At 41.8% G+C, this 19,128-nt stretch overlaps 1 protein-coding gene across 1 annotated transcript; it reads right to left on the bottom strand.

Annotated features, from left to right (window-relative positions):
- Nucleotides 1-18,428: 18,428 nt before the first annotated feature.
- Nucleotides 18,429-18,917, bottom strand: LOC131291479 (uncharacterized). Its single transcript, XM_058320699.1, has one exon. It carries the CDS (start codon nucleotides 18,915-18,917, stop codon nucleotides 18,429-18,431), a length of 489 nt encoding a protein of 162 aa, XP_058176682.1.
- Nucleotides 18,918-19,128: the final 211 nt, after the last annotated feature.

The raw sequence follows: 19,128 nt of genomic DNA, 5'->3' as shown, positions 1-19,128 counted from the left end.
TTCAATGGTTCTCTTCTCTTCTCCCAATGCTGCCTCTCATTTCTTCCTTAAATATTTGGCAAACCGCTTTATTTCTCGGCCCAGCATCCCCCGTCGTCCCTTCCTCCGCACCACCCGAAATGGACTAACATTTTATTTCAATTACTCTTATCCAACACCATTAATAAAATCGTATGCGTGATACTGTTTGCTAGCAGTGGTTCGATCTCGGTTATTGATAGTGGGTGTTGATTTTAGTGGCTTTGGTGTTGATTTTAGTGGCTTTCCTGATTTTTGAACTGCTTTTTTCTTGTAAACTATAAATTCTTTGAATTTAAAAACATGTACAAGAAACGTAATTACACTAGTAATTACTACAAACGCGTTAAAAAACAGGAGCTAGAAATGTTTGCCGAGTTAGAATGTGCAAGTGAATGTGAACATAACAATTTAATTCTTAATTTATAGTTCCGCCCCCAGCTGGCTATGAAAACATTTCCGAAGGAAATGGTCCAGCTCCCGATCCTCTGGCAGAAGATGTTAACATGTCAGGGATGGAGAATGATGAGGAAGACAAGGCTTCATACAATAGCGATGAAGAGACTAGTGAAGATGGCAGTGATGTAGAAGAAGAAGATGTAGACGGGAGGTTTGATGCCATGTCTCTCATCGAAGGAATTCGAAATTGGGCAAATAAGCACAAACCAACCGTGCAATCAGTTAGTATGGTGCTGCGCTTGTTTAAAAAGGTAAACGTCCATTTAGATACGCTAAGCTGACTACGCAAAACGTATCACTCAACGTTTCGGTCGACGGGATACCTTTGCATAAAAATAGCAAAGCCCAGTATTGGCCAATTTTATTTTCAATCCATGAAATGCCCCAAGCGCCAGTTATGACGGTAGCGATTTACCATGGTGACACCAAACCCACAAATCTTGAAGAATATTTGGGTCCCATGGTAAATGAAATTAATTGTCTAACTGCAAACGGCCTCATGGTAAATAAAAAGAGAGTAACAATCAAGCTTCGTGCAATTATTGCTGATACCCCCGCACGAGCTTTTATAAAAGGTAAATAATTACTTAAACTTATAATGTCTCTATCAAAAATATAATGTTTTTGTTTTTCTCAGGTGTTACAGGACACGGAGGGTACAACGGGTGCCGGTTAAAGGGTTGTACAACAAACAAGCAAGGCGAATGAATTTCCTGGGAATAAATGCAGCCAAGAGAACGGACCAGGACTTCCGGAACGGCACGCAGCCTGGTCATATCAAATCACCGACACCTCTCTTGCAGCTGCAAGGATTTGATTTGATCAAGGACGTGGTTGTGGCGGACCGGCTGCACCTAATAGACCTAGGTATAATGAAACGTTTGCTGGTAGGTTGGCGTTCTGGGTCCTTGGGCAAAGTTAAGCTATCTAAAGGGCAGTGCGATGCGATTTCGGTTGCTTTAGGCCAAATTCTACTGCCATCCGAAATCCACCGCACTGTTCGAGGCATGCACTGGGCGCATGCCTGGAAGGGATCAGAGTACGCCTCTTTTCTACATTATATTTCTGTTGTAGTTTTAAAAGATCACCTGCCGCAGGAAGCGTACCAGCACTTCTTGTTGCTATTTTGCGGTGTAACATTGTTGGCGTCTGACGCCTATAAAAATATGTGGCAATATGCTGGTGAACTGTTGAACCGTTACGTTCTACAATTTGATAGCGTGTACGGGCCAGGATTATCACCAGCAACATACACAGTTTGCAGCATGTTTTCGAAGATGTATGTCGATTTGGGCCGCTATCGACCATCTCGACATACCCATTCGAAAACAAGCTGCAACATCTGAAGCAAACCGTGAGGAGCCCGCATAGGGTATTAGAGCAGACAATAAATCGTCTTGGGGAGCAGGACGATTTTAATTCGGGCAAATGCAGGTCCAAGGCTGAAAAACGGAGCTACCCAAAACTGAGCAAAAGAGGAGGTAGCTCAAAATTATATGCTCGCCTGGGCCTTATGCTTGCAAATAATAGAAGGAACGGGTTTTTCCTAACACGAGGGAATGAAATCGTATTGTTTGAGGAAGCAACCCTCTTGTCGGGCGAGGGAACCGACAGGTGGACCCTGAAGGGGAAAGTTGTGAAGCACACCAAATCCTTTTTCAATGAGCCCAACATTTTGGATTCCGGGGTAATACATGTACTCGAAGGGAGGCTCAGTGCCAGAAACAGCGTTATAGAAATTGGGCTGCCTGACCTAAAATGTAAATTAGCTGCAATAAGCACAGACAGAGACGATACAATGATTTTTTCCCCCCTTCTTCATGCGCTTTAACTTTAATGTAGATATTAAATAAAACAAATGTAATTTATGATTAATTTATAAAATGTAGTTTTATTTCACCCTCATGCTATGCACAATTCCATAAGGCTAAAAACAAAGATTTGAGTCTTAAAACTAACTAACCATACTTACTAAACTAAAACTAAACTAATACCTAAAACTAGTATTGAATAAAGATAATAAGGAAACAAACCTTAACCTAAGAATCGGATCGCCGTATATGGCAAGACGTAACATTGAACTCGTCTAAATTAAGTCGCTCGTTCGCGTGCCTTAGCTTAGTTTGCAAAAATTTCGCCAAATAATCATTCCCTACAACTAACTTATCCGTACTACCTATTTCTTTAAGAATATCTAAAACTAAGCTATACTTACTTAAACCTATCCTATCTTTCCCACTTACTCTAGATATTCCGGACCAATTCATTGTTATTTCTATTGTATTGTCTATTATTGACCTCTGCACGAGTGATATTGGCCTGCAGCCACGATATCACTTTGGTTCTATACGCCTCGTCAGACTTGAGGAGTGCATTGAATGTGTGCAGTTCCTCTAACGTCTTAATAGGCGAAAACTTAAAATCTATCCTTAAACCTAGCCCATCCCTCGGCTTGCTCGCTTCCGCCTGCTCCTCGATGGCCACCTTCATCCTTACCATTTTGCGTAAAATAAGATTCATCTTATCATCTAAATTTTGATACATCTCCTTCATCTCCGAATGCATCTCGCGTACCGATAGCTGCTGCTCGCGCGGTTGAGGAGGATCGTGGTCTAATTTACTTTTTTTGTGTTCTGCAATTGGAAAAGAAAATCATTCATTAATGTTACATAAAACGTACTTTGCACATGAATCTGTTACCATTTGACACTGCCGCCGGTCTTGATGCTGATGCTGCTTCTCCAGGGAGGCTGGCGCGTGCTGGACGGGGTATCATCGCTGGTGTGCGCGTTTCAGTGACTGTGGGATGGGGTTTACTTGTCGGAATACGGGATGCCTTTAGGATCGAAACTACCCGGGCAGGGGCAGCTTCAGCTGCAAAATTATATAGAATGTTTAAGTTTAATGACGAACACATTATGGCTTTTTTCGATTTACCTGCATGGACCTTTTCCTGAACCTTCGGCACCGGTAAAGGGATGTTGGATTTGCTTAATTTGGGATGTTGGATTTGCTTAATTTGGAAAGAAAAACAAACAAATTAATAAATAAAAATTAAACCTTTTTCAACAACGTACTAAGAACAGCCAAAATATCACTGTTTCTCTTACCTTTACGCAAAACTCCAATCGCCATCAACTTATTCACCATATCTTGATTGTTGGACATTTTTTTGCTTCACTTTTTTCTTTAACTACCGAGATGTTGACTAGCGCACAAATGTGTCCAAACTGAATACTCGTGATGATTCTGCCTATTTGATGCGCCCGTACATTCATAATCACTAATACCATGTGGATATTGTGTCTAGATGAAATTAGGCTATGCTCGCAAATTTTGTTTTTTTACTCATTCTAGCTTGGGTAAGGCTAACCAGCTTCATGACACCGTGGATTATACGAGGGTTATTACAAACATCCTGCCTGATGCCAAACCGAGTATCGATTCTACAAGACGATGAAATACATATGTAAGTTAAGGTACGTAAAAATTGAAATCGTTCCAATATAATAATTAACACATTAACAAAACATACAGTTAACGCACTGCTGCGGGTGTTTGAGTTTTAAAAAAACTTAAACTTTATTTCCTACAACATATGTGCGGGTTAATACCCAACTATCGTGTTCGGATGCTGGATACCAACTGATGATCGGTTCGCGATCTGGATCGTTGGTTCACGGTCTTCTGATTCTAGGTGGTCCGCGTCGCTGCGGGAATCTGCAATCTCAGCATAATGCGGGCGGTCCGCGTTGCTATGGGAAGCTGCAACTCAGCATAATGTTGTGGTCCGGGGGTCGCGTCGCGATGATCGAATGTTGACTCACAATGTATGCTCTGGCGATGTCCACAATGTATGCGATGGCGTTGTCCACAATGTATACGCTGGCGTTGTCTTGACTCCTCCCTTCTTAAATGACTTTGTCCTCAAAGTCTTGTTGCTGCGTGGATTGATGTTGGTCTGCTTACGAATGTTTCTCCGAGTTGCGGTTCTTGGTTTATGTTTACTTTTACCATTCTCCTTCTATTGAAAAATAAGCAGATTACGGTTGCGCATATGAATAGTAACATGAACGTTCCTCCGAATGCATGAATTTTCCATTTGATGGAATTGTTTTGTAGATTTATATTTTGTAGAGTTTCTCGATGTTGCAACGTAAGATTGTTTAGATATTCTATCGGTGGTCTGTCTTCAATTTCGCTTATGTTGACTTTTATTCCCGCTGTCGAGTGGTATGGCTTACCGGGAATGATGGCTTCATTGTTTGAATAAATTTCTCCGTTGATGATTATGTTGCAATTTTCAAATTGTATCAAGTATGACCCGTTCAATACTTGGTTTGCATTACTGCAATTTGACGATATTTCTGCGATTGCATCATTAATGAGAATATTGGCGTCATTAATGCGTTTCACCAATCCTTTCGAGTAAATTTTTTCGTATTGACATTCAGCGTCTTCTCGTTTCACGAGTTTTTCTATGCATTTGGTGGGTTGTTGCAGATTTACTTGTTGGCATATGTAGAAATCTTCCTGCTCTTGGCATCTTTCCGTAATTTCGAATACATGCGTTCGATTTCGTATTATGAAATTTTGTTTTACGATAATCCGTTTCTCGTGCTGGATTATGGAGTCAATGTATTCGTATTCGTACATTTGTGTGGTTACTTTGGGGAACTTTAGTATGTAGATAATATGCGTTTGGTTTACAGCAACATGCGCAGTTGATTGCCCTAGCAATTCCTCTGGAGTACGGTAAGTAATGTTGTTACTCTCTAGGAATTGGGCTATGGAGTTTAGATCATCTAGGGATAGTAGCTTGCTGCTTGGAATCCCGTGTTTCGCGAGTATGATGGCATCTTCAATTACTTCTAATTTTTCTTGTAGCATGTTCATGTTTGATAACAGGATTAATTGACGAATCTCTGTCTGGTGCGTTTCGTATCGTTGATTTTCAATGTTGATAACCGTGTTGGCGACTTCTGTTATTTGTTGGAGTCGTTCATTTAAACCTTGGTTGATTACTACTTGTTTGTTGTTTTCAGCAATTAGGGAGTTTATCGTTGAGTTAATAATGTGTAGGTCGTCGGCGTCTGGATTTCCTGCGATCCATTTCCAAACTTTTCCGATCGTGTCCCATCGTTTTTCTCTGTTTGTAAACGGTCTAATCTTTCTAAAGGTTTCCTGTAGCGTTCTAGCTTTTATATTAATCAAACTTTCAATTGATGCCGTATGGATTCCATTTGGAATTTCTTCTAACGTTTTTTCTACTGCTTCTTCTATGTTTGATAAATCGATTGGATGTATTGTCCTTACATATCCGATTTGAACTTTAGCTTTACTTATTGGTATTATAGCTAAGGGATTATTACTTAGATCATATATGCTTATATCTGCTACAATAAGCTTGATCAACAGGGTTGTAATCACTCTGTAACGATAGTTAAAAGAATTTCAAAGAGTGTATTAATATTTCTTCCTTATTTTCTTAGATTCGTTTTATGAATTTTTCGATTATTCGAATCAATTATATAAGTTGGATGATTCTCCTTTACTTTTATTATATTAAAACGACTTTCGCGTTTATTATTTGTTTTCTTCCTTTCATATACGTATTCATTTTCTTCATAGTCTTTATATTGTTCATCTTTGATTTTTTCATCATTCTTTTTGAATATTTCGAGTATTCTTTCATTTGTAGCTTCTCTTATTCTTGCTCTTTCTTGTGGATCATCTGATCGTTCTCCTACGTACACATTGCTTGGTGTATCCTTTATAAATGAATGAATAGTATGATTATTTTTATAAACGGCTTGTTGCACTAATGTTATGATACTCATTTCTGGATTGAGTTTTTTCGTACATCTCGCTATTTCTCTAATAGTCGAATGACATCTCTCTACTTGACCATTCGTTTCTGAACGATTAACTGGAGTTTTGAAGATTTTGACTCCTAGATTTAATATTGATTGTTCGATTACATTCGATACAAAAGTACATTCGTTATCTATAACAATTTGGGCTGGCAAGTCCCAGTCATATAAAAGTTGTAGTAATACTTCCTTTATGTCAGCAATTGATTTCGATTTTATCGGTCGAATTTTAACGTACTTTGAAAATTTATCGATTGACGTGATAAACAAAAAGTTTGCGTTGTATGCAAATATATCAATATGAATTATCTCTCCTGGATATGTCGGTATTGGTGTTTTTACTGGTATAAATACTTGTGGTTTTCTATCGTATTTTTCGGTTTTGCATATCTCACAATTTTTAACAATATTTTGAATACTTTTTCTCATTCCGGGGAAGTAGAATTTTTTTATAAATTGCCATGAATTTTCCTTAGCGTTTCTGTGTGCAAAATTATGGATATTTTTAATCTCTTCGATTTGTTTTTCTACGTCGCAAAGATCTTCGACTTGTATTTGGGAAAATCTAGCTTTAACTGTTTTTGGATTGTAAAGATTTTTATAGACTTCTTGGATAATTCCCATTGTTTGTTCATCTGTGTAAATTCCATTAATTACGTTTGGATTAATAACTTTTTTGAATTTATCCTTGATAAAATCAGTAGTAAAATTTGGTTCGATGAAAATATGCCTTTTAAATTTCGGGAAAGGGCTTATTAGTTCGGAAGAGGAATTAGTTCCGATTTTAAATATTAGTTGGTTGCGGAAAACATTAATAGGTGCTTCTGTTGAAGGGATATATGAATTATCATCTTCATCAGCTGAGTGCTGGGTTGGTGTTAGTGAATTAATTTGTATTCTGGAAAGGGCGTCGGCTACGACGTTCGATCTTCCTGGTTTGTAGCATAACTGGTAATCGTGTTCCTCTATGAATGATTTCCATCGTTTCAGCTTTGCGTTGTTGTTCTGCGGTGATAAAGCAAATGTTAATGGTTGATGATCAGTATGGATATTAATTTTTGCTCCGTATATGAAATTTCTCAGTGTATGTAGTGCCCACACGATGGCAAGCATCTCCTTTTCGTTTGTTGCATAATTTTCCTCTGTTTGGGAAAGAGTTCGGGAAATGAATGTTATTGGTCTATCTCCGTCGTGGCATTTTTGTGAAAGCACAGCTCCTAGTGCTTTATCTGATGCATCTGTTGTCAGTTCAAATGGCTTCTGGAAATCTGGAAAAACTAAAACATCATTAGAAGATATTATGTCTTTCAAGGTTTGGAATGCGTTCTTTGCATTTTGATCAAATTTAATTGGAACATTTTTTGATTCGTTTTTTGAAATTCGGCGATGGCCATCCTCCCCTCTTAGGAGTTTTGTGATGGGTTTTGCCAAGTGTGCATAGTTTTTAATAAACCTGCGGTAATAACCTGACAGTCCTAAGAATCTTCTCAGTTCTTTAAGGTTCTGTGGTTCTGGGAATTTTTTTATGGCTTCAACTTTTTTTATGTTTGGCTTAAGTCCTTCACTTGAGACAATGAATCCGAGGAATTCGACTTCAGTTTTTAAGAATTCGGATTTGTCTGGCTGTATTTTGAAATTTGCGGCTCGCAATGTGTCTAAGACAATTTTCAAATTTTGCAGATGTTCTTCAACTGTTTCACTAAAAATGATAATGTCATCGATGTAAACGTGACATATTTTTCCTATATGTTCTCTCAAAGTGTCGTCCATGACGCGTTGGAATATGGAAGGTGCATTTTTTAATCCAAAGGGCATGCGTACGAATTCATATTTTCCATTGTTTATCGAAAATGCAGTTTTTTCGATGTCGTTCTCCGACATGGGTACTTGATGAAATCCTGATGCTAAATCAAGGGTAGTGAAAAATTTATTTGAGCCTAAATTGGCTAAAACAGTAGATGGATCCGGAATAGGATATTTATCACTTATTGTTTGAGTATTTAATTTTCTGTAGTCTATGACAAGTCTATATTTTTTTTCATTGGCAGCGTCCAGTTTTTTTGGAACAATCCACACTGGTGCATTGTATGGGGATTTTGAAGGTCTGATGATTCCATCATTTAGTAGTTTTTCAATTTGCCTGTTAACTTCACCTTTAAGTGCTTGGGGATAAGGATAAGTTTTACTGTAGATTGGGGATTCATTTTTTGTCCTTATGGTAGCTTTTACTTGTGAGGTAAAAGGTAATTTAGAATCAGGTGGTTGGAAAAGATCCTGATATTCCTGTAATAGGTTATGTAGCTGTATTTTTTCGTTTTGGTTGAGATGACTATCGCGGATGTTTATTTTATTTACTTCCTGTAGTTTATATTGTTGTAGGGGTATTACATTTGTGCCGTCAATGATTAATTCATCATTGGCTGTATCAATAACTGCTTTGATTTCTTTCAGTGAATCGTGCCCTATTATGGCATCGAATGATTTCAAATTTTCAAGATGATAAAATTTTAACATTTTATCTGAAAATGGTTTGAATAGTCGAGCTTGTGAATAAGCTTCGATTTTTATGTCTCCTGCTACTGAAGATACATAAAATGGTTTATCAATTTTGTGGGAAATTTTAGCATGTTTCGGGTGGATATAGTTTTTATTAGAACCGGTATCAATGAGCATTTTTAATGGCTCCGAGGCGTTACCATAAAAAAGAAAATAAGGCAACGCCGAGTTTAGTCTAAAAAATTAAGTTCTGCGACTTCGACAGTGTCACTGAAGTTGCATCCTTCTTGTTTTTCAATGGTTCGGAGGTATCTCTCGAACGATTGTAATGTGTTGTTATCTATTGTGTTGTTCGCGGGGTTACCGTTTTCGAATTGTTGTGGTGGATTGGCATCCGTTATGTGGTTCACCGTATTTGAGTGTCCTGGCTGTGTTTGGATATTATTGACCCTGGGACGTTTTGGGGGTCGAACGTTGTTTGAGTTAGGGCGGTTTCCATAGTTCACTTGTTGTGTTCTGATGGAATGGTCAACTTCCATAGGCTCTGGTGGCGGTTGACGTTGAAAATTGTTAAATGGTTTTTGTTGGTAATGTTGGTTGTTCTTTTGGGCGAAATTATTAAAATTTCTGTTTCCCGTGAACGGTTTGGGATGGTAAGGCCTTGGTGGCGGAGGTGGATTTGTATATCTTATGGGCGTTGGTGGCGGTAAGGGAATCATATTCCTTGGTGCCGTTGGTGGGATATATGGCCTTGGTTTGGTTAGCATTTTTCTACACTCAATATTTTGAAATGAAATGCAGTAGCTGTACGCTCCTGCAAGGGATGTCGGTTCATAATTTCTAATGAATTTATAAACGTCTCCATCTAGTCCTCTCATGAAAGCATCGATTGCTTTTTTGTTGTACATTTCAATTAAAGCTCTTGAGGCTTCGGGGTGTGTGAATCTTTCGTCAGTGTTTATTTGATTTGCTATAAGCGAGAGCAATCTATTTACTTCGTCGTAGTATACTTCCAATGAGCGGTTCTTCTGCTGCACGCTCATAAGTTGGAAGTCTAATGTTTCCAAATCTCTCTTTTCACTGTAATACGTGACCAATGTTTTTTTGATCAGGTTCCAATTAATGCCTACGTTTGAAGCAACGAGTGAATCGTTCGCTTCACCGCGGATTTTTCTGCGAATGAATTTGCAGATCATATGGTATTTGTTTTGGCGTTCAAGTGTGTCTGTACTTTTAGTTTGGTACAGTTTTACCAAGCTGTCTACGTCACTCAACCAGCTATTCAGTTCGCTGGGATCCCCAGTGAAATTTGGTAGATCCTTTACCAAATCAGGGATTTTTTCAAAACTTTCGGGATTTACACTTGTTCCATCTGGCTTTGTAAAGTAAAGCGGTGGATCGGAATAATCGATCTGAGCGGGGGCGACATTGCACGCTTCGAGTGCGGCAATGCGGTTAATAATTTGGTCAAGGTCTGGTCTCGACATTTTGAAGGAAAAAGATTGTAATGAATTTATAAGATCCTCCAGGATTTTTTGTTTGTTTTAACACGTTTTTCACTTCACTAGGTAATTTTACTTAATATTTGTTAATCGCGTTTTTGTAATCACTTGATTTTTGTTTCACAATTTTGTGTTTGTTTCACAATTTTTACTTACTGTTTTTTTGTTACTTACAGTACCATACGCATCCTGTATCGGGCGATGGTTTTATGATTTATGATGCTCCTCTGACGGGCGTTGTGTTTTACTGCTCCTCTAGCGGGCGTAGTTTAGTTTCTGGAAAACCGGCTGTGAATGACTTCCTTCTCGGTGTAATGGATGGCTCCTTTTTGTCCTGTGTGAGCTGCTAACTGCACAGGTGACTCGGGATCCTTTTTACACGGCTGCACTCGGCGATCAGGAAAGTCTTTTTAAGTTTGGGATTCGGTGGTAACTATCACTCTAGCGTGGTTACTTTCACTTTCACTTGTACTTAATTTCACATAGCGCGGTCCCTATTCGGGCGCCAGTTAACGCACTGCTGCGGGTGTTTGAGTTTTAAAAAAACTTAAACTTTATTTCCTACAACATATGTGCGGGTTAATACCCAACTATCGTGTTCGGATGCTGGATACCAACTGATGATCAGTTCGCGATCTGGATCGTTGGTTCACGGTCTTCTGATTCTAGGTGGTCCGCGTCGCTGCGGGAATCTGCAATCTCAGCATAATGCGGGCGGTCCGCGTTGCTATGGGAAGCTGCAACTCAGCATAATGTTGTGGTCCGGGGGTCGCGTCGCGATGATCGAATGTTGACTCACAATGTATGCTCTGGCGATGTCCACAATGTATGCGATGGCGTTGTCCACAATGTATACGCTGGCGTTGTCTTGACTATACAAATAGAAAATTGGCAGGGATCGAGGGCTTTAAATGCATCGGTACGTAGCCATGCGGCAGGTGTGTCCTCAGTGGCGTACAGATAACCGAACAGAAAGAGAGAAAGCATCCTTAATGTTTTTTGCCGCTCTCGCACACGTGGTACGCGTGTTGCCCCCAAAAGCACTTCCCCTCCATAACCTCATCAAGGGAGGAGAGGCACACCATTATTAAAGCTTTTTACAAGCTCTACACTAGTGTTACATCTTTCAGCAATGAGCTTTATAATCCGGAACGAGTGACGTTCGTTTATGTCTGCGGAAATTGTTTCGTTAACCGTAAATATTTCCGGAAACTTTAACGAAACCTTCAATTTTCGCCGCATGGGAAGCATGCTGTAGTGCAATTGCAACTGCAATTTCTCACATCAACTATGATCGTAATTGTACTCGTACTCATGAGGATGATTTAGTTATTTGGTTATTACACTATTCTTCTTGTGAACTTCCATAGACAATATACTAAGGTCTCGAGTTTTATTAAGGTGTTCACGTCGGCGGTCTGTGATCGAAGAGAGCGTGTGCTCTCGGACGCGGATCCTTATATACTATCCCTAACTTCCTGTGGGCTCCAACGCAGTTGGCAGCCGTGGCCTATTTCAGTCCAGTGTCCTGCGAGTGAATCTAGCTCCAGTCGATCGAGATGCCAAACCAAGATCACTACAGAACCCCACACCAGTGACGGAGTCACGACATTATGAACTGTGATTATGAATTAAGGCGAAATCGCACTCTCCCAATAGTCCTCTCATCTTGTCTGATCTTTGGCATGCTTTCCGAACGGAATGATGGTTTGAGGCGATCGATGGAAATTGAATCATTTTTTACTTTCATGTTTATAACAACAAATTTTCAGAACCGCCGCACTACCTCGAAGGGTCCTTCGTAAGTACACTGTAGGCCCGTCTTTCATCCCCAGGCCCCGTTTATCTTTCAGGGTTTTTGGAATAAAGTTGTTGGGGGTAGTTTTGTTTTTCGAAGGCTCTGGTTTGATTTCTTTAAAGGCCTTTTTCAGTGTGCGGATGAAATCAGGGAGGTCTTCTACGATGTTGTTAGTGGATGGTATTGATATCTCAGTGGGGAGTCTAAGACTCTGACCGTATACCATCTCTGCAGAAGATCCTTTGATGTCCTCTTTGAACGAGAGTCGAATGCCCAACAAAACAAGTGGCAAGCGTCTCGGCCATTGTATGCAATTTTCATTTGCCATGATAGCTGCTTTTAACTGGCGATGAAACCTTTCGACCATGCCATTGGATAGTGGGTGGTAAGCCGTTGTCTTAGTGTGATGGGCTCCAAGTAGTACAGTCAGTTCATTGAATAGTTTGGAAATGAATTGTCTCCTGCGGTCTGTTGCTATAGTAACAGGACATCCGAAACGCGAGCCATAATTGTCAACAAAAGTTTTAGCGATCGTAGCTGTTGACATGTCTGGCATTGCGTAGCATTCTGGCCATCTTGTGAATCGATCCACTATAGTGAGCATGTAACACATATTTTGGATGGATGGACCAACCACGTCCATATGAATGTGCTCAGACCTACCCTTCAGAATGTTAAATTCCTCTAAGGGTGAACAAGTGTGGCGCGTTACTTTGGCTTTCTGGTAACCAACACAAGCACGTGTACAAATCCCGACGTCCTTGTTCATGGAAGGCCAAAAGTATCTTTCGGACATGAGCTTTCTTGTGGCTCGAACGCCTGGTTGAGAGTTATTGTGGATTCCTTGGAAAGCATGCTCGCACAGAGACAAAGGGACTGTTGCATATTCAAGTTGGGTTTGCGCCGAAATGTAGGCAATCCTAAAAATTCGAACATTAGTATCCAACTTAGAATGGCACTGATCGGTTCCGTGCAAATGAATGGCAACGACACATGAATGGGAAAGAATTAATGGCGGAGAGGACTAGAAAGAAAACAAAGTATTGAATCGAACGGAGTAGTCCATTCAGGCCTTTTGCCAAGGGAACCGCAGTTAGACATCACTAATGCAACTCGTCGCCGATTAGAGTCGTTTCATTCAGAAATTTGAAAATACAGCGTTTTACAGTTCACCTAGCAACCGGGGCAGTGTATGTAGAACATCAAGAATGATAGCCTACTGCAGAGTATTTGATGTAGAATAGCAAAACCCACAAGTGGCAACACAAACCGGTAAGTAGAATATCCATCACTTTCTAGGATCTACCAGAATGAAAGTTGTCGCGTGGATGTTTGTAGTAGGCACGACCAGTTGAGGGGTGCAGGTAAAAGTAGGGGAAAATCGCTTTCCGGTCGAAAACATACTTTTGCGAGGATTGTTGCGATTCGCGCTCGTTTTCTGATGCGAAAAAGCGATCATAGCCTACCTTATCCTGTACCTTTCAACTGGTCGTCTCTACTTCAAACATCCATGCGTCAACTTTCATTCTGGTAGATCCTAGAAAGTGATGATTTTTCTACTAACCCGTTTGTGTTGCCACTTGTGGGTTTTGCTATTCTACATCAAATACTCTGCAGTAGGCTATCATTCTTGATGTTCTACATACACTGCCCCGGTTGCTAGGTGAGCTGTAAAACGCTGTATATGGATTACTTGGAAAAGAAAAACATCAGTTTGTGTGTTATACTCTACAAGCTTTAAGATCCTGTAAAGAGATCGACCCACGGTATCTCTTGTAGGACAACTTCTAGCACGCCAAGTTTTCTATCGTATAAGTTTTGGAGATTATTGGGAGTTGTGACCTGTTGGCATGCCCATCGGTCCCAGTCTGGCTAATACTCCACACTGAGTGTTGGTACCGTGCGTACCAACTCAGACGCGCACACTCCGGTCACAAGCGATTGCGACCGACCTGACGGCAAGCTCGATCAGGGACATACAGTCTTTGTCTCCCTGTCGATGATTCGACAACTATTTCGAGATTATTCAGAGGTATTTTAGTAGGTTTGTACCTTGTTTTTTCTTGTGGTTCTTCTATCAGTTTCGTAAACTGAGTGTCCTTCGTTTGTTCGTCTGAAAATGTTTGTATGTTACCTCAGTTATAGAATCCACACCTCCAATTCTAGACAAGCAGTCGGCTACCACGTTGCTATCTCCACGGATGTATTGAATGTCTAATGTGTATTGAGATATAAAGTCAAGATCCCTGCTTTGCCGAGGAGACTTTTCTGCATTTGATTTTAGTGCCATTGTGAGAGGTTTATGATCCGTCAATATTTTGAACTCTCTTACTTCGAGAAAATATCGAAAGTGCTTGATGGCTAGCAAAATAGCAAGCAACTAGCAGAATCATTAGAATAGAGAAAAGGATTAACGAAAGAGAAATTAGGAACTAAGTCAAATGAATTATAAAGTAACGCGAATGAACTATATTTGACAGATTAATAAACAGTAGCAAACTGGAGCTCAAAGTGTAAGGTTTAATTACACAGCTGATGCAGTTCGAATTGTAGCAACTCTATGCTATCCTTCCCTATGCTATCCTTCCCTGGATGTACTGATGTTATTCGCTCCATGGGCCACATAGTTGGAGGTACGTTATCTTCTTTGATCAAGACGAGTTGTCCTTTTTCTAGCTCTACAGGGTTACTTGAACAGTTTTTAGCACGCGCTTGTAATTGTTGAAGGTACTCCGGATACCAGCGCGCCCTGATGTTTCTGTACTAGCTCAAAATCCTTCAACCTATTTGATGGTTCCTGTGACCTATCAATTTGTGGTAATGCACACATATTGGAATCTACTAGAAAATGCCCTGGTGTTAGTGGCTCTGTATCTGTGGGTTCGTTTGACAATGGCACTAGTGGTCGTGAATTTAAACATTGTTCGACTTGGGCTAACAGAGTTACCATTCCCTCATGAGTTAAGCTCGTACTTCCTACTGTGCAAACAATGTGTTGTTTTACGGAACGTACCGCTGCCTCCCAAAGACCGCCAAAATGCGGAGCACGTGGTGGATAGAATTTCCACTCAATTTCGTTGTTTGCACACCAGTTGCAAATCTCGTCCCGCTCTTATTGAATGCATTAGAGCATCTTCTAGAGGCGATGAAGCTCATGCGCGGCGCCCTTGAATGTCGTTGCACTATCGGAGTGCAGTTCTGAAATATTCCCCCTTGTTGCAACAAAACGCCGAAGTGCTGCCAGAAAGGACGTCGTCGTGAGGTTACACACTAATTCAATGTGTACCGCCCTGGTCGCGAAACACACGAATATAGCTATGTACGCCATCGTCGGGCTGCGGTTCCGAATCGTTGACTTTAGTAATACTGGTCCGCAGTAGTCAATTCCACTGACAGCAAACGGCTTCGTAGCTGTTACCCGTGAAATTGGGAGGTCCGCGATGCTTTGCTTCACCAATGTGGGCTTCGCCTTGAAACATTGTTGGCAATGGTGGTAAACAAACTTAGCGAGACTGCGACCGCCCATTATCCAGAATCTTTGACGTAGTGTGGCTAATAATAGCTGACGTCCGGCATGCAATAATTTCAAGTGATACGCGATTGTCATTAACTTGGCCAACGAATGATTACTGGAGAGCAGAATCGGGTGTTTGGTCGCGTCTTGAATCTGCGCATTGTGAAGCCGACCACCGACTCGCAGTAATCCCTTTGAGTCAACAAAGGGCGATAGCCACCTCAGCTTCGACGTTTTCGGAATCTCCTTGCCATGCCTTGCGGTGTGCAGTTCCTCTGCAAAGCTATCCTCCTGCGACAACCGGCACAACTGGATTTCAGCCTGAAGAAGTTCGTCCCGTGTTAATGGTGGCACTCTCTCAACCAGTGACAGCTGTTCCGTTGGATTTCCGTCTTCCGTGGTTCTGAATGCGCCGCGTCCTGTCAGACAATGAATAAAACGCAGACAAAACGCCATAGATCTGCGAAGGCGATGGTATGCCGAAAATTATACAAAGAGTTTGTTGCTGAAATCTGCAGTCGTTGATATGGCAACCACCCGTGGCTTCACTTCTTCGTTGCAAGACAACCAGTGTGGGCCATGAAACCACCGATCGAATTCCAATAGCTTATCTGCATGAAGACCGCGCGAGATGACATCTGCAGGATTATCTATGCCCGGAACATGCCCAGTCCCAAGCTTTAGCAACCAAAGCTGTTGCATGAATAGCTTGGCTACTGTTATTGCTGGTCCCAACAATCCGAGTGGATCAAAGATCTTTGCAATGTAAGACATTGTTATCCTTCGTGTCCATATTGGTGCTGTAGATGGTAGATCGATCCGGAACCGAAGCAAGTCTAGGGCTGGCTCCCATACAAGCCCAAGAGTGGATACACATTGCGCGTCTCGTAATTCATACGTTAGTAAGATCGCTACGTCTAAAGGTGGAATGCGAGAGAGCACTTCAGGTATGTTCGATGCCCACTTTTTTAGCGATAAACCAGCTGACTGCAGCATTTCTGTAACTTGGCTCACTATTTCGATTGCATCCGCTAGATCTTCAGCACCGGTTAGTAGATCTTCCATATAGAAGTTATGGAGTACAGGATTAACTGCACGTGGGTATTGCTCTCCATGATCGTTTGCAATCTGCTTCAGAGTTCGTGTAGCTAAGAATGGTGCCGATGCCGTGCCGTAGGTAACCGTTTGTAATTCGTAGGTGCTTATGGGTTCTGCGGAATTTTCTCTGTACCGAATGCGAAGAAAATTCTTGTGTTGGGCATGATGAAAGAATTGACGATACATTTTCTCCACGTCTGCAGTAATTGCTATCGCATGAGCCCGAAAACGCATGACAATCGAAAGCAGATCTTGCTGTACTGCCTTTCCGATAAGCAAAGTGTCGTTTAGTGAAAACCCGGAAGTTGTCTTGTAGGATGCATCAAAGACAACCCTAACCTTAGTGGTCGTGCTGGTCTCCTTTACTACTGCATGATGCGGCAGATAGTAATGCGGAACTGAATCATCAACGGGTTCGCTAAGTTTCTTCATGTGCCTCAAACGCTCGTAGTCCTTCATAAGCTTGATGTATGCCTCTTTCATTTGCGGGTTGGAATTCAACCGACGTTCCATTCCCGCCCAACGGCGATCGGCAATCTCCTTAGAAGCTCCTAAAATTGAATTGGCATTCGAGTTATACGGTCAACTAACCACATACCTTCCCGCAGCGTCCCGAGTCGTCGTAGAAACGTAATGTTTCTCGCAGAAGTCCTCCTCGGCCGAAAATGTTGCTTCGTTGGGAAGGGTTTTGCATTCCCGGACCGGTCCAGGATAGCTTCCAGTGGGGTGTCTGACGTAGCCACATGGCAAATTCGCGGAGCCTCCTTTGCAGCTTGGGCAGTGTTACCCGCGACGACCCAACCGAAGGGAGCCACGGACGTCCCTTGCCAAGCGACCGTTTCCTTCCGGAATGAATCTCCCAGAACGCATCTCTCCCGATGACGATGTCAATTCTGCCTGGGATGTAGAACGATGGATCCGCCAAAACTGCATCTACCGGCATCCTCCAGGAAGACGCGTCAGTGGGAGTCGTTGGGATGTCCGCCGATGGGTTATTTAGGATCAGGAATTCCATTTGAGTCGCGAACGGTTGTATCTTCGACTGGACGGTTGCCACAATCGACCCGTTCACCAACTGCGACGCCATACCGATGCCAGAGATGGAAACGTTGACCTTAGACGGAGAGGCCATTAATTGCCAAGCGAACGCTTCCGTGATGAAGTTAGACATCGATCCGGAATCGAGAAGCGCTCTCGCCTCGTGCCTTGTTCCGTAGTCATCGACGAGATGTAGCACCGCCGTCTCAAGGAACACCGTTTCATCTTCAGAGTTCACTCCCATTGTTAAAACCTAGTCTTACTTATAAAGCTTAGAATATTAAAAAACTAAGTCTTATTTATAATGCTAAAGATTTAACTAATTTATGTTACTGACGAAAATGTTGAACACTCGTAGCTTAGCGTAGTGTTAAAATGTATGTCGTCTTCCTCGGCGGCACTGCCGAGGAAGGTTTCCTTACGCATCTATTGTCATCTCGTTCATTCTTGGGTCGGTCGGGTCAACGTTCGCCGATTGCTTATCAGCTACGATCTTATCGATTACTCATCGATCAGCTGATACCTCTCGTTCTCGATCCTCTCCTTCCTACATGCTGGGACCTTGACCCGACCGTACTCCTCCTGTCTCATTCTCATTTCGCTCACTGGCCCTACCTCACTCGTCCTCACGCTCACGTGTTTGTTTTGACAACACCCATCGATATCGTCGAAGAAATGTGTAGCAGTGAATGATGACGCTCCCCACACGTGCGACAGGACCGATCCGACTTGCAGTCCTTCGCTAGATGCGTATTGCTAAGGCAATTCCAGCAACAGCACTTCTTTGCCACGATGTCGCGTCGCTGCTGTACATCCTTGCCGTTGAATATTGGACACATGTGTAGCGAGTGATTTTCACCGCACTCCAATAAAAACCGTGGTTGCCCCGAGGATTTGTGAATGGCTCTCCGTGAGGTAATTTGCCGTGTGTTGCCGGCCACCTTAATCGTCGAATCCTCTACAATGGTAAGGCTTTTAGTGGATTTCAGGATCTGGATCCGATCTTCGACAAATTTCATCAGCTCCTGATATTTGTCCCGCTCGAAGTGGACGGAGTGCTTCTCCCACGCAAGGATGGTCTCGCTGTCGAACTTCATCAGCAGCATGGAGGAGAATCCCATGTCTCCACAGGTTCTTTCAGCTTGGCCAAACCATTCAAATGTCGTGTGAACTCGTCCAAAATGAAGTTTCCGCCAATACTCACGAATTCTCTACGAAAACGAAAAAACTCTACGTGTATTGTCGTACCTTTGCAACAGCGACCGCGCCTTCCAAGTGACCGCGTAGTTTTCGTTTGTTAACGGTGTGTGCTCGAAGGGTAATGCAGCGTCG

Source organism: Anopheles ziemanni (assembly GCF_943734765.1).
Source record: "Anopheles ziemanni chromosome X unlocalized genomic scaffold, idAnoZiCoDA_A2_x.2 X_unloc_1, whole genome shotgun sequence".
Lineage (NCBI taxonomy): Eukaryota > Metazoa > Arthropoda > Insecta > Diptera > Culicidae > Anopheles > Anopheles ziemanni.
Note: the sequence above shows the minus strand (reverse complement) of the source record. Positions and strands in the feature narration are given on the sequence as shown.